The sequence below is a fragment of the Capsicum annuum genome, chromosome 4, assembly GCF_002878395.1.
Source record: "Capsicum annuum cultivar UCD-10X-F1 chromosome 4, UCD10Xv1.1, whole genome shotgun sequence".
NCBI classification, from domain to species: Eukaryota; Viridiplantae; Streptophyta; class Magnoliopsida; order Solanales; family Solanaceae; genus Capsicum; species Capsicum annuum.
The window spans coordinates 712,647-725,708 of NC_061114.1; the positions used below are offsets into that span (position 1 = coordinate 712,647).

Sequence of the window (13,062 nt, forward strand, 5' to 3'; positions counted from 1 at the left end):
CAAGTCTTTGAGGCCCACATAATCGGAAAAATTCCCTAAAATTGTTATAACCAATACAAATTAATGTTGTGTATTCTTTTATTAAAAAAGAAGTTCATGAAAACATACTCTATAACAAGTCAAAATTTCAAACAAATTATAAACTATAATTAAAACTTCCTTTTATTACCATCCCATTTAAAAATCTACAGGTTCTTTCCTAGCTAGAGATAAAAGGATTATAAACATATAAAATATGCAAATCATGTGAAAATATTTCTCGAGAGTATAGTATAAGTTAGTAAAATTAACTATTGGAGGAATATGGCATACCATTTTTGCACCACACAATTATTGGCTTCATTAAAAATATCGAACATCGAAAAAAAATGGAACTAGGAGAGAATTTACGTGTTCATGGAAACTCAATAATCTTTTCACCTATACCCTACATACTTAATTATGATCCTCTTATTGCATAGATTAAATTGAGACTAATGTAAGAATCCATAAAATTTAATGGCCTCTAGTGCTATACATGTTGTTTTAAGTATCATAAAATTTTATGTAAAGAATACATATAATTTTAGGTAGACTCACGAGAATAATACTAAGTAGCCGTTTGGCCATGAAAATTATTTTCTTTTTTCCAAAAATTATTTCACTTTAGTAAAAAAAAATTAAAAATAAGATGTGTTTGGCCATGAAAATTCTTCTGAAATTGTACTTGAAAGAGTGAAAACAAATTTTAATTGTCATTAAACTAATGCATTCTGAATTTTCTTCTAAATAAATTATCTCTTCTACAATTTATTTCTTAGTGTTACGATTTGGCAGAAAATAAGCAAACCACAAGTAAAAGAAAAACAAGAACAAATGATTTATGTGAAAATCCTTGCGGGAAAAACCATGGGCAGAGGCAGAGGAGGTTTCACTACAATGGATAGAGAGTACAATGTTGGAGACAATAGTCTCAATTTCGTGTATATGAGAATGACCCGAATAGCCCACTAAATCGCACTTACATAATACGTGCGTACAAATAGGTCCTAGGCCAAAAAACATAAAGGTTCATACCCTACCAACATAGACCCCATTAAAAATCACAAACATGGGTAGCACCGCGAAACTTTCAGGGCCGGATCAATAAAATTCAGGTCACAACTCTTAACACTTAGCATGACACAAAATTAGTTGTTGTCATAATAGCGGAATAGAATTCTGTTACATCAAGTGTGAGAGCCTAACAGCTGTTCTGAAATTGATAATCTCTCCTACCACTCCTTCAAATGTTCTGAGATTGTTTTTAACTCTGCAATGATTCTCTCGATTCATCAAATCAAATCAAAGTACACTCATTCAGATTTTTTGATTGATTATCTGAATGAATTATTCATTTCATCATTATAGATAGTAATTCATTGGAAAAAACTTGACTAACTAGGAAGGCTCTCATTACCTGGGATAAATCCACTAGTGCTAGTTTGAACTAAACACAATACTATTGGTTAGTAAGTGTGGCACTACTCTTCTATGTTAGAGTTTGTGGTCCAAATTTTGTTTATCCGGCCCTGAAAAGTTCGCGGTGCGACCTATGTTTCTGATTTTTTGGGGGGTCTGTGGTGGAAGCATAGGGGTCTGAAAAGTCTGCGGTGTGTTTAATGGGTTGTTTTTCGGTTGTTGGACATACGTTCATTGAGAATTACATCTCCTCCTTGTACTCCTTACTATTATAGTGAAATTCCTCCTCCTCTTCCGTTGGTTTTTCCCGCAAAGGTTTCCACGTAAATCTGTGTTCATCCTGTTTTTCTTTTGCTTCTCTTATTGTCTATTCCTGTCTGTTCTCATAACACTCTTCACCACACAATTCTACAGAATATGAAAGCAAGACAAAGAATTAAGCAAACAAAAATTAAAGCAAGACTTAGTTGACTTGCCAAGTCTTTGGCAGAACGGAGGACTTTTTGCCACCATATTTATAATTCTGATTGAGATGTGAAAGACTTGGTTGATTTGGTGGTATTAGTATTAATGTTATCAAAAGGGAGACCTCATTTCTATTTAAGTCTCAAAACCACATATTATAGAGCATACCTACTCATTTTTGCAATAATGGAGAAAACCTTCACATTTTTTCTCTCAGTACTCTTCTTGCTTATGGCTAGTTCAGTCATGACCCAAACCAACATTACCACTGATCAATTAGCTCTTCTCTCCTTAAAATCTCTAAGTTGGTCTCCCGCTATTTTTGTTTGTCATTGGGTAGGAGTCACTTGTGGTTCTCGTCAACAACGAGTGAAGTCCTTGAATCTTTCCAACATGGCTCTTACAGGAGAGATTCCCCATGAATTTGGAAACCTCTCATTTCTTGTTTCTCTCGACTTGCGAAGCAACAATTTCCATGGAAATTTGCCTCAAGAAAGACAGTTTGGTTTTTTACACCAACACAAGGAAGCATGCGTCGGCTTAAGTTTCTTAGATTAAGTGTCAACAATTTCAGCAGAAAGGTTCCTTCTTGGTTTGGTTTTTTACACCAACTTCAATTTCTAAGTCTTAGGAATAATAGTTTCACTGATTCCATCCCTTCTTCATTTTCTAATATGTCTACGCTTGAGATTTTATATCTAGATTTCAATTCCATAGAGGGCCAAATACCAAAAGTGATTGGAAACCTTATAAACCTTAGAGAACTAAGTTTGTATGGAAACAATCTCATAGGCTCTATTCCTCCATCAATCTCGAATGCCTCAAGGTTGGAAACTTTGGAGATATCTGATAATTCACTTCAAGGAAATATACCAGAAGGGATCGGCAATCTTCACAACATGAAAGTGCTATCCATACAAGCTAATCAACTTACGGGTTCTATACCATTTACAATTTTCAATATCCAAGAATAGAAGTCATTGCATTTGCAGGCAATAGCTTATCAGGGTATCTTCTCAATGGTTTATGCAATGGTCTCCCAATACTCAAAGGGCTTTATCTGTCTTATAACAAGCTTCACGGTCGTATGCCTACAAGCTTGTCAAATTGTTCACAACTTCAAATATTGTCTTCATCATATAATGATTTAACAGGTATGTTTTTATCTTATGAGTGTCTGTATCTAATTGCTTCAGAATTTTATTTTATTACACAGTAATTGCAGGGATAATTTCAGTTATTGAATAATTGAGGTATCTAAGTTTGGTGATATTATGCATGGAAGCCAGATTAATGGCTCTATTCAAATATCTTTATCTCCTATACGTATCTTCTCTTTTTTGTTTTAATACTTTTGTATCACCAACAACATGAAAGTTAAAATCTTAGTGGATTCTTACCACAGGAGATTGACATTTTAAACAAGACTCAATTCTTATATCTTAACAAAAATAGATTGAATCAACTCACTAGTAATCCACTATATGTGTTTCCAGGTGAAATACCCAAAGTGATAAGCAATCTCATTGAATTGGAGGTAATTATTCTTGAGAATAATAGATTCAGTGGTCCACTTCAAATGGAGATCTTCAACATATCAGGGCTGAGAAAAATTGATCTTTCATTCAACAATCTATCAGGAAGCCTCCCACCAAACATGTGTTCTATCTTACCCAACATTGAAAAACTTTATCTGGCTTCCTTAACCAATCTTGTTGGGACTATTCCTAATTCCATCTCCAATTGTTCAAAACTTACTGATCTAGAGCTTACCCACAACCAACTCACTGGCTTGATTCCCAATTCTATTGGATATTTGACTCATCTACAATATCTAAAGTTAGCGGGAAACAATTTAACCAGCGACTCATCATTAAGTTTCCTGACTTCCTTAACCAATAGCAGAAATTTAACAGTTCTTGATATATCTTTAAACCCTCTAAACAGCATGCTTCCAATCTCTGTAGGGAACTTTTCTACGTCTCTTATAAAATTTTACACCAGTGGTTGAAAGATCAAAGGGAGAATTACAAATGATTTTGGGAACTTAAGCAGCTTATTATTCCTTGATCTTACTGGAAACAATTTGGTTGGATCGATTCCTACATCAATTGGAAACAAGAGAAATCTTCTGTGCTTCGATTTGACTAAAACAAATTAACAGGATTTATTGATCATATATGTAATTTGCAGCATTTGAGTGATATTTACTTGGGTCAAAATCAACTTTCAGGATCTCTTCCTTAATGTTTAGGGAATATTACTTCCCTTAGGGAGATACATCTGGGTTCCAACAAATTGAGTTCCAATATACCATCAAGCTTAGGGAACCTTAAAGATCTGGTTGTTTTTGACTTGTCGTCAAACAACATGGTTGGTTCTTTACCTCCAGAAATCGGAAAATTAAAGGCTGCAACACTTACAGATCTGTCGATGAATCAATTCTCAAATGGAATTCCAAGAGAAATTGGAGGCTTGCAAAATCTGGAAAACCTTTCTTTGAGACAAAACAAGTTACAAGGAGCTATACCTGACTCAATGAGCAACATGGTAGGTTTGGAATTCCTAGGCCTTTCTCACAATAATATATCTGGAATTATTCCTAAGTCTTTGGAGAAACTTCAAAACTTGAAGTATTTCAATATTTCTGTCAACAAATTGTATGGTGAAATACCCTCGCGGGGTCCTTTCAAAAACCTCTCGAGTCAGTTTTTCATCCACAATGAAGCATTGTGTGGTTCTTCAAGATTTAGTGTCCCGCCATGCCACACTTCATCAAAGCACAGATCAAATAGGAAAAAATTTCTAGTTCTTTTTCTTTTGCTTGTAATTGCAGTTGTATTTGTTCCTATGACCTTTGTGCTCCTATGGATAATGTATAGAAGAGGTAAGAGATCTCCTCCACAAGCTGAGTCATTGTCTACCGTAAGAAGAGAAAGAATTTCATACAATGAATTGCTCCAAGCAGCTGATGGGTTTAGCGAGGGTAATCTGATTGGTTTTGGAAGTTTTGGCTCTGTGTTCAAAGGCATTCTCAGAAGTGGAACTGCCATTGCAGTTAAAGTGTTCAATCTACGACTGGATGCGGCATTCAAGAGTTTTGATACTGAATGTGAAGTTTTGCGTAGCCTTCGCCATAGGAATCTCGTAAGTCATTACTAGTTGTTCCAACCTTGATTTTAAGGCTTTAGTTCTTGAGTATATGCCTAATGGAAGTCTTGATAAGTATTTGTATTCACACAACTACTTCCTAGACATCAGGTAGAGGCTAAGCATAATGATAGATGTGGCATGTGCTTTGGAATATCTTCACCATGGGTGCTCATTGCCTGTGATTCACTGTGATATAAAGCCTAGTAATGTCTTGCTGGATGAGGATATGGTTGCCCACCTAAGCGACTTTGGCATTTCAAAACTATTTGGAGACGATGAGAGTGATTTATACACTGAAACCTTAGCATCATTGGGTTATATTGCGCCAGGTACGTCTCTTGATTTTGCTTTGAACATTTCTTTTCCCTTTCTTTTTTTCCACGAAGTTATCATGTTACATCTTTAAATAATTGTTTGATTGTAGAGTATGGACAAGATGGATTGGTGTCTACTAAATGTGATGTCTATAGTTATGGAATCATGTTACTGGAAACGTTTACTAGGAGAAAGCCTAGTGAGTTTGAGGAAGATCTTAGCTTGAAACAATGGGTGAGTTATTCTATTCCTGATGCAGTAATAGATGTTGCAGATGCCAACTTGGTTCCACCTACAGATAATCACTTAGTGAAGAAGTTGGATTGTGTGTCATCAATCATGAATGTCGCATTAGATTGCTGTGCTGAATCTCCAGCAAGACGGACGAACATGAAAGATGTTGTAGGGATGCTACAAATGATCAGACTTCAACTTCTCGCATTGTTGAGCGTGCTCTTGGCAACTCTTGTTCCAAATAACTTGATTTGTTGCAAATGTTTGCTAAATATTTGTTTTGATAAGAATAATGTATATTTTTTGGCTATAAAAGGAATTTTATGAATTACCAAGGAATAGTACTCCTACACTTCTTTATTCTTATGAACTAGCTTGCTGATGTCCCCCAGTACATTCGAGTGTTTATATTCTGCCTCTTTATAACGTGTCAACACAAGCAATCCATAGTTTCTCTGTGTGTAGACTTAAAGCCCAAAGCAACTTACAGATTGCAGCTTAGTTCCATAGTCTACAGGCAGATTTTCTCCCAGGCCACAAATAGCTTCTACGAGTAGCCTTTATCAACTTGATTGCTTTCTTCAGCATTATAAGCATTTGACCATCCATGTAGTGATCTTGGCAGTAATCTTTGCCAGTAGGGGTTTGCGTTTCAGAACGGTGAGTCTTTTAATGGATAATGGAACCTATATACTTGAAAGGAAGCTCACCACTCTCATAGCCAAGCAGAGCTATGATACTGCTTTTGGTATGGTCATTTACCCCTCCAGAATAGACTTGACTCTTATCCGAGCTATCATGTTGGAACATATCCGAGCGCTCTTGGTACAGGTTATGGTGTAAGCGACAATACATGCAGTCCCAATAGTGCTAAGAAATATACCAATTATGTTGTGAAAGATGGACTATTTAGCACTAGTGTTGGGAGGAACATTATAAGTAATAAGAGTCAACGAAATTAATTTAGTGCAATAAAAAGTAAAAATCATTTTTCAAATTCAGTTCAAGATTCATACATAATTGATCATCAAGAATTATCGTCTTTCTCCTTTCCAACTACATCGTTTTGTTCTTAAAGCATCAAACTCCATTAGCAAGAAATTAATACTTTAGCACAATTTAGCACATTGAGCTTCGTGTATACTATAACTATATAAGTAATCAGTATCTAAAAATGCATCCTTTGCTCATTTTATGGGAACATCACCAGCTAGTTCTTTAAATTCTGGAGATAAAAATCCTCGAAACAAAGGAACTCGTGCATCAACACTAAAGTATAAATGTTATGATGCATAGTATGTTTTTCATCAGTGCCTAAGTAATAATGTTATGATGCATATATAGTATGTTGTTAGTACTTTAGGACACATTGAGCACTCAGAAACTACTGCATCAACACTAAAGTATAATGAGCTTCATTCTCTATCTTCTCGTCAAAAAAAAAAAAAAAAGTCTTATCCTAAAAAAACTAGTAGAGGATTGGAGGATTTCTTTTGCTACCATTATTATGGTTGACATCAACACAAACTAAGCTATATACTTGTCTCCAACATGGCTCTTAGCTTGAAGTGCGAGGAGTATTTTTGCTTGCCTAGACCATATGAGTTAGGGAACCAAGTAACTGAAGAGTCAAATGACATCTGTCGTTACAAAGAAATGTTGTGTACTATTTAAGAACAAAAATTTATAAAAATATCTCTAAAAGAAAATAAAACTAATTAGAGTTAAGGGTCGTTGTGGATGAACATGATTCCTCCCCCAATAATCAAAGATCTATGGAAAAACAAGTTTGTTAAAATTAGTAAAAATAGGAAAAACAAATTCGATAAATTACATTCCAAACATTCTTGCTTTAGTGATTTTATCTTGAATCTGTCTAGATTTAATTGTACTCATGATGTCACGTTCAAAGTGTACATTTTGGCACAAACTCTACACACAAGTGCAGATTTTGTTTTATTTTTTTTGTAAAAAAATCAATTACATTATATATTTTTATTTTAATCATGAATTTATTTTTAATGCCTGGATTAACGAACCCGCCCTATTCAATCCTATATTACAATAACAAAAATTCTTTTGGTCATTTCATTACCTTGATCGAGAGGGTAAATATTTTCCACACTATCGTAGTACTCAAAAAGTAACTAGAATCAATTATAAATCTAGGCTTGCAGCTAAGCCTATAACCACACGAATGGATGACATCTTTACAACCGGAGAAAATATCTCATCAAAATCAACCCCTTTTTTCTGGTTAAATCCCTTCACAACCAATCTAGCTTTGTACTATGGAATTGGATTACCATCTTCATTCTTCACCCAAAAAACCCACTTATTTTTCAAAGCTTTTGTGTCTTTAGGCAGCTTAACCAAATCAAAGGTATGATTATCTTGCAAAGATTTAATTTCATCTTCCATAGCATCAAACTACTTTTCTTTTTCTTCACTTTCCATGGACTCATCAAGACTCTCAGGTTCTCTCCCGTCAGTCAAGAGTACATACTCACTGGGAAAATAACGAGGTGAAGGTATTCTCTCTCTTGTAGACTGTCTAAGAGAACTCTCTGGAGCATCAACAACTAGTTGTTGATCAACCATAACAACTTGCATTGGAGCATTAACAACTTCTTACTGGTCATTCTGAACATGATCATCATCTTCATTATCAACTTGATTTTCATCATCATGAAGATTTTCTTCGGGAGTAGTAGTCAAAGGAACTGGATCAACATCAACTAGATTTTTACTACTCTGAGAACCAAACTTCTCAGCTTTGTCAAAATCTTCAGTTGTTTGGTCTTCAAAGAACACAACATCACGGCTTCTAACAAGTTTATTCTCAACTGGATCATAGAAACGATAGCCAAATTCATCTTGACCATAACCAATGAAGATACACTGCCTAGTTTTAACATCCAACTTTGACCTTTCATCCTTAGGAATATGCACAAAATCTTTACACCCAAAGACTCTAAGATGATTATAAGAAACATTCTTACCAGACCAAACTCTATCAAGGACATCACCATCCAAAGCAACAGTAGGAGATAAATTGATAACATAAGTAACAGTATTAACTGCTTCTGCCCAAAAGAAATCTGGCAGCTTAGCATCTGAAAACATACATCTAACCCTCTCAACTAGAGTTGTGTTCATCCTCTCTGCTAAACCATTCAACTGGGGAGTTTTTGGAGGAGTTTTCTGATGCTGAATACCCTACTCTCTGCAATATCTATCAAAAGGACCAATATACTCACCACCATTATCTGAACTGATGCATTTTAATTTCTTCCCTGTCTGTCTTTCAATCAAGGCCTGAAAATTCTTGAACACATCAAGTACTTGATCCTTGGACTTCAAAGGAAATACCCATAGTTTGCGAGAATGATCATCAATAAAAGTCACCAAGTAAAGTTCACCACCATGATACCTTACTTTTGAAGGACCGCACAAATTAGAATGCACCAACTCCAGCAAATCGAGCTTTCTTGAAGGCGGATGACTCTGAAAAGAAACTTTTTTCTGTTTACCGGCTAAGCAATGAACACACTTCTTTAACTTTGCTTGTTTTACTCCAGAAAGCAAATTTTTCTTAGCCAAACTATCAATCCCCTTCTCACTCATATGACTCAACCTTCTATGCCACAACTCTGATGAAGTATCATTCTCCACCAAGTTTATCAAGCCTCTAGAAGTAGAGCCCTGAAATACGTACAAGTTAGACAACTTGTCACCTCGAGCCACAATCTTCGAACCTCTAGTAAGCTTCTACTGGACAGCATCAAGGGTATTAAAATAACCCTCATCATCAAGACTTCCTACAGAAATCAAATTCAGGCGAACATCTGGAGCATGCTTGACATTATTGAGAACTAGTTCGGAACCATTGTTACTTTCCAAACAAATCGTGTCAATGCCAAGTACTTTAAGTTCATCATTATTGCCCATTTTCAACATCCCAAAATTACCTGGAGTATAAGAAGAAAATAATTTCTTCTTTCGCGTAACATAAGATGTAGCACCAAAATCCACAAACCAACTAGACTCATCGCGAACAAGATTAATGGCATTCTCACCACAAGCAACAAGAAGATCATCATTAGCAACAACAGCAACACGATTTTCATTATCGCCTTTTTTCTTTTGCCGTCTTATATCTCTCTTATGCTTGTAACAATATTTCATGATATGCCCCTTTTTGTTGCAATAGTCACATGTAACATTCTTGAATTTAGACCTTGACTTGCTTTTACTTTTATCTCTATCATTTGAATCTCTGGACTTGTTTCTCCTCCTCTCTTCAGTAACCAAAACATCAGAGTGTGAAGATGAAGAACATGAGGCCTGAGATCTTCTTCTCATCTCTTCATTCAAGACACCACTCTTAACATATTCCATTGTTACAATACTACCAGGAGCAGAATTTGTCAAAGAAACTCAAAGAGTTTCCCAAGAGTCAGGCAGAGTATTAAGAAGCCAAAGTCCCTGAATTTCTTTATCGAACTTTACACCCATTCCAGACAGCTTGTCAAGGACACCCTGAAAATCATTAATATGATCAGAAATAGGACTACCCTCTTCATACCTGATATTTATCAATTGCTTAAGCAGGAACAACTTTTTATTGTCAGTCTTCGAAGCATAAAGTGTCTCGAGCTTGTCCCACAAACTTCTAGCATGTGTATCATTCACAATATAATTTCTAAAATTATCTTCAACCAATTATATAATATATCCACAAACCTATAAGTGCTCAAATTCCTAATCCCCATCTGTCATGGATTCAGGTTTAGTAGATACAAACACAGGTAGATGCATTTTCTTGACAAATAGAAGATCTTTCATCTTGCTTTTCCAAGTATGATAGTTACTACCATTCAAACACACCATCTTACTCATATTTGCCTCCATCATTCAAATCTACAACCAATAACAACCAACGCTCTGATACCACTTGTTAGAAAAGAAGGGCACACAATCAAAGAGCCCGACAGGGTAGCAGCGGAAAATACCTAAGACTAAACTTTCCCTTTCAACTTGAACCAAGAGGAGACAAGAAAACCAAGAAAAAAAAAGTAATATGGTAGCAAATGAATTACCACACAAATGCAATAGGGCAAGAATAAAGGCAATCACACAAGACACCAAATTTACATAGAAAATCCTTCTGTGTGAAGAGTAAAAAACCACGGGACCAAAACCTCTACTATAATCACCAAAGAGTTACAATGTTATCCTCCAAAATATCCACAAAACAAGTGCCAAACAACAAGAAATAATAAATAAACCACAGCACCAAACACTAGAGAAATAAAGAAGTGAAAGCACAAAAAATGCAGCTACTGTTCGGGAATAAAGAACAGGAGCTACAAGCCACCAAATCAAGCTCCGTCAGTTCCTAATCAAAGATTGAGATGAGAGGAACAAGAATTCCAAAAATCAGCTCAATCAGACAAGAAACGAAGCGAAAATCGTAATTTGAAGTTGACAGCTGTGGCTGAAATTTAGTTGCGAAAATCAGCTTTGTTTTTCTCTCTTTGTTTGCTGAAAACTCTCTTTTTGTGATGGTGAATAAGACCTAAAAAGATAAATATATATGCCTCATAGTAATGGTCCTATGGGCAAAAGTGGGTTGGTCCAAATTGGGCTTCATTTATCCACATAGAAAGGGAAAAAGACCCAATAACCCAACAGCATCTTTTGCCAGATATCGTCATGATATTATATTCAGTATCTTGAGCGGAGGGTCTTCCGGAAGCAACCTCTCTACCTCGACGAAGTAGGGGTAAGATCCAGGTACACTCTACATTACATTAGGTATGTTATTTTATCATATCAATGTCTTAATGTCAATTGAAATCATTAATTTCATCTAGAGTGAAACAAAAAATCTAAAGAAGATCGTTTTATCCTCAAATTATGAAATTTCCTTTTTTTGGCACTTTTTTCTTGGAGCCCATAGCTTTATTTTCTGACAAGTATTGTACTATGAGGGAAATTATTGGTAACTTTATGCAAGAAAGAGACATTTTAAACATAAAAATATGTTTTATAAATTCATTGTAATATTAAAATTATGACTTCAACATATACATAGCATATATTTCTATTAATTCAATTCATTCTTACGGTGTTATTGAGGTGCATCCTTACATTTGGTTATTAAAGTTAGGATAAAATGACACAATGGTCCCTTCTTTTGATGGTAGATTCAAAATAGTCTCTTACGTATGTATTTAATAGTTTTGGTCATATAAGTTTGTAAAAAGCTTACATTTTTACTCTTCGTCAAATATTTACTGAAATTTGTTTGTTAAAAATATTTACCGAATACATTCTTTCTGTGTTATCGATGTAACACCCCAAAAACTCTTCCATGTTCATAATCTTTCCTAGACTATCTTCAGCTCAAAAATCCAGCCTTGAAGCCCTTAAAACAATTAGAATTCTATGGAGATGAGTTCCGGTATTTGGAATAAGTTTTTAGAGGTGAAAATAGCCTGTGTGCCGCACTCGGAGGGTCCTGCTTTGGGCCTGTGCCACAGAATTCTCAAGCTAATCGTGCCGAAGTGGATATTTTCAAAGAGGAGAAAGGCCAAATTTTATTTGAAATGGAAAGACAGATGGTCGCTGGTAAACGATATTTCAACTTGTCAAACTGACTTACCTTGCATATGGATCGTGTTTGATCAGGCAGTGATATGTTCAGTTTTAGATATGGTTAAGGTGGTTTGACATATTGTATTCTCGATTTCTCATAAATAAGCATGCTGCAAAGAATACTAAGGAGAAAATGATACAAACAAGGAAGATCTACCAGGATCTGATGCATTTGTTGTGTCTACTAGGGGTCACAATCACGTTGAAGTCCAAAATAATGGCGCTAATTTGATCCGTGCTTCAAATGTCAAATCAGGGCAGCAGCTACCTGGAAACCGAGCGTTTTAGGTGACAAAATTATTGAACAGAGCGTTGACAGGCGAAAATAGGTTGCTGGTCACGTTGAGAAGGAGTTAAGACTTTTTGAGTAGTTATACCATACTTTTTGCTAAACAAAGTTAGTTGAACTAATCAGTCCTCCTATTACCTGTTTCGAATTCCTACCTATGTTACTCAGACTTTTCAAAAATGTAACAGCACACTTGCAAAGATGCATTATTTTTTGAAGGAACCGACGTACGCTTGACAAAAATTGTGAGCAACAAAAGTTCCTACTCGCCCTAAAATGAACACTTAATGGATTTGTTTCGAGAACAGCGTCCTATTTAATGCTCAAAAATCAACTCTTCAAAAGATGAAAAATGGAGAGAAAAAGTGACAACCGTTATATTGTCCTACTCTCGGTCTCCTTCTACTTCATTTTGAGTATGCGAACAAACGATGATCTGGAATTTTGATTTTCTGGGTTGATCTAGAAATGACAACTTTACTGGTTAAAATAAATTGTGTTTA

The 13,062-nt window shown here is 35.4% G+C and overlaps 1 protein-coding gene across 5 annotated transcripts; it reads left to right on the forward strand.

The window, feature by feature from the left end:
• Positions 1-1,986: 1,986 nt before the first annotated feature.
• On the forward strand, positions 1,987-5,946 carry LOC107869884 (LRR receptor-like serine/threonine-protein kinase FLS2). Of its 5 annotated transcripts, none has more exons than XM_047410474.1 (4): positions 1,987-3,059; positions 4,139-5,052; positions 5,167-5,387; positions 5,483-5,946. In XM_047410474.1, exons 2-3 carry the CDS (start codon positions 4,276-4,278, stop codon positions 5,248-5,250), a joined length of 861 nt encoding a protein of 286 aa, XP_047266430.1. In that variant the 5' UTR covers positions 1,987-3,059; positions 4,139-4,275; the 3' UTR covers positions 5,251-5,387; positions 5,483-5,946. The 5 variants fall into 5 exon arrangements, with proteins under 5 accessions (XP_047266430.1, XP_047266431.1, XP_047266434.1 ...); XM_047410475.1 differs by having other exon boundaries at positions 1,988-3,059; positions 3,402-5,052; positions 5,160-5,387; XM_047410478.1 differs by having other exon boundaries at positions 1,995-3,059; positions 3,402-5,052.
• The last annotated feature ends 7,116 nt before the right edge of the window (positions 5,947-13,062 follow it).

What these genes read in the sequence shown, in the direction of transcription:
- LOC107869884 (XM_047410474.1), top strand. Translation starts at nt 4,276, where the DNA reads ATGGTTGGTTCTTTACCTCCAGAAATCGGAAAATTAAAGGCTGCAACA. An exon ending in GCCTTCGCCATAGGAATCTC is followed by an intron (nt 5,053 to 5,166) that starts GTAAGTCATTAC and finishes CCTAGACATCAG; the next exon opens with GTAGAGGCTAAGCATAATGA.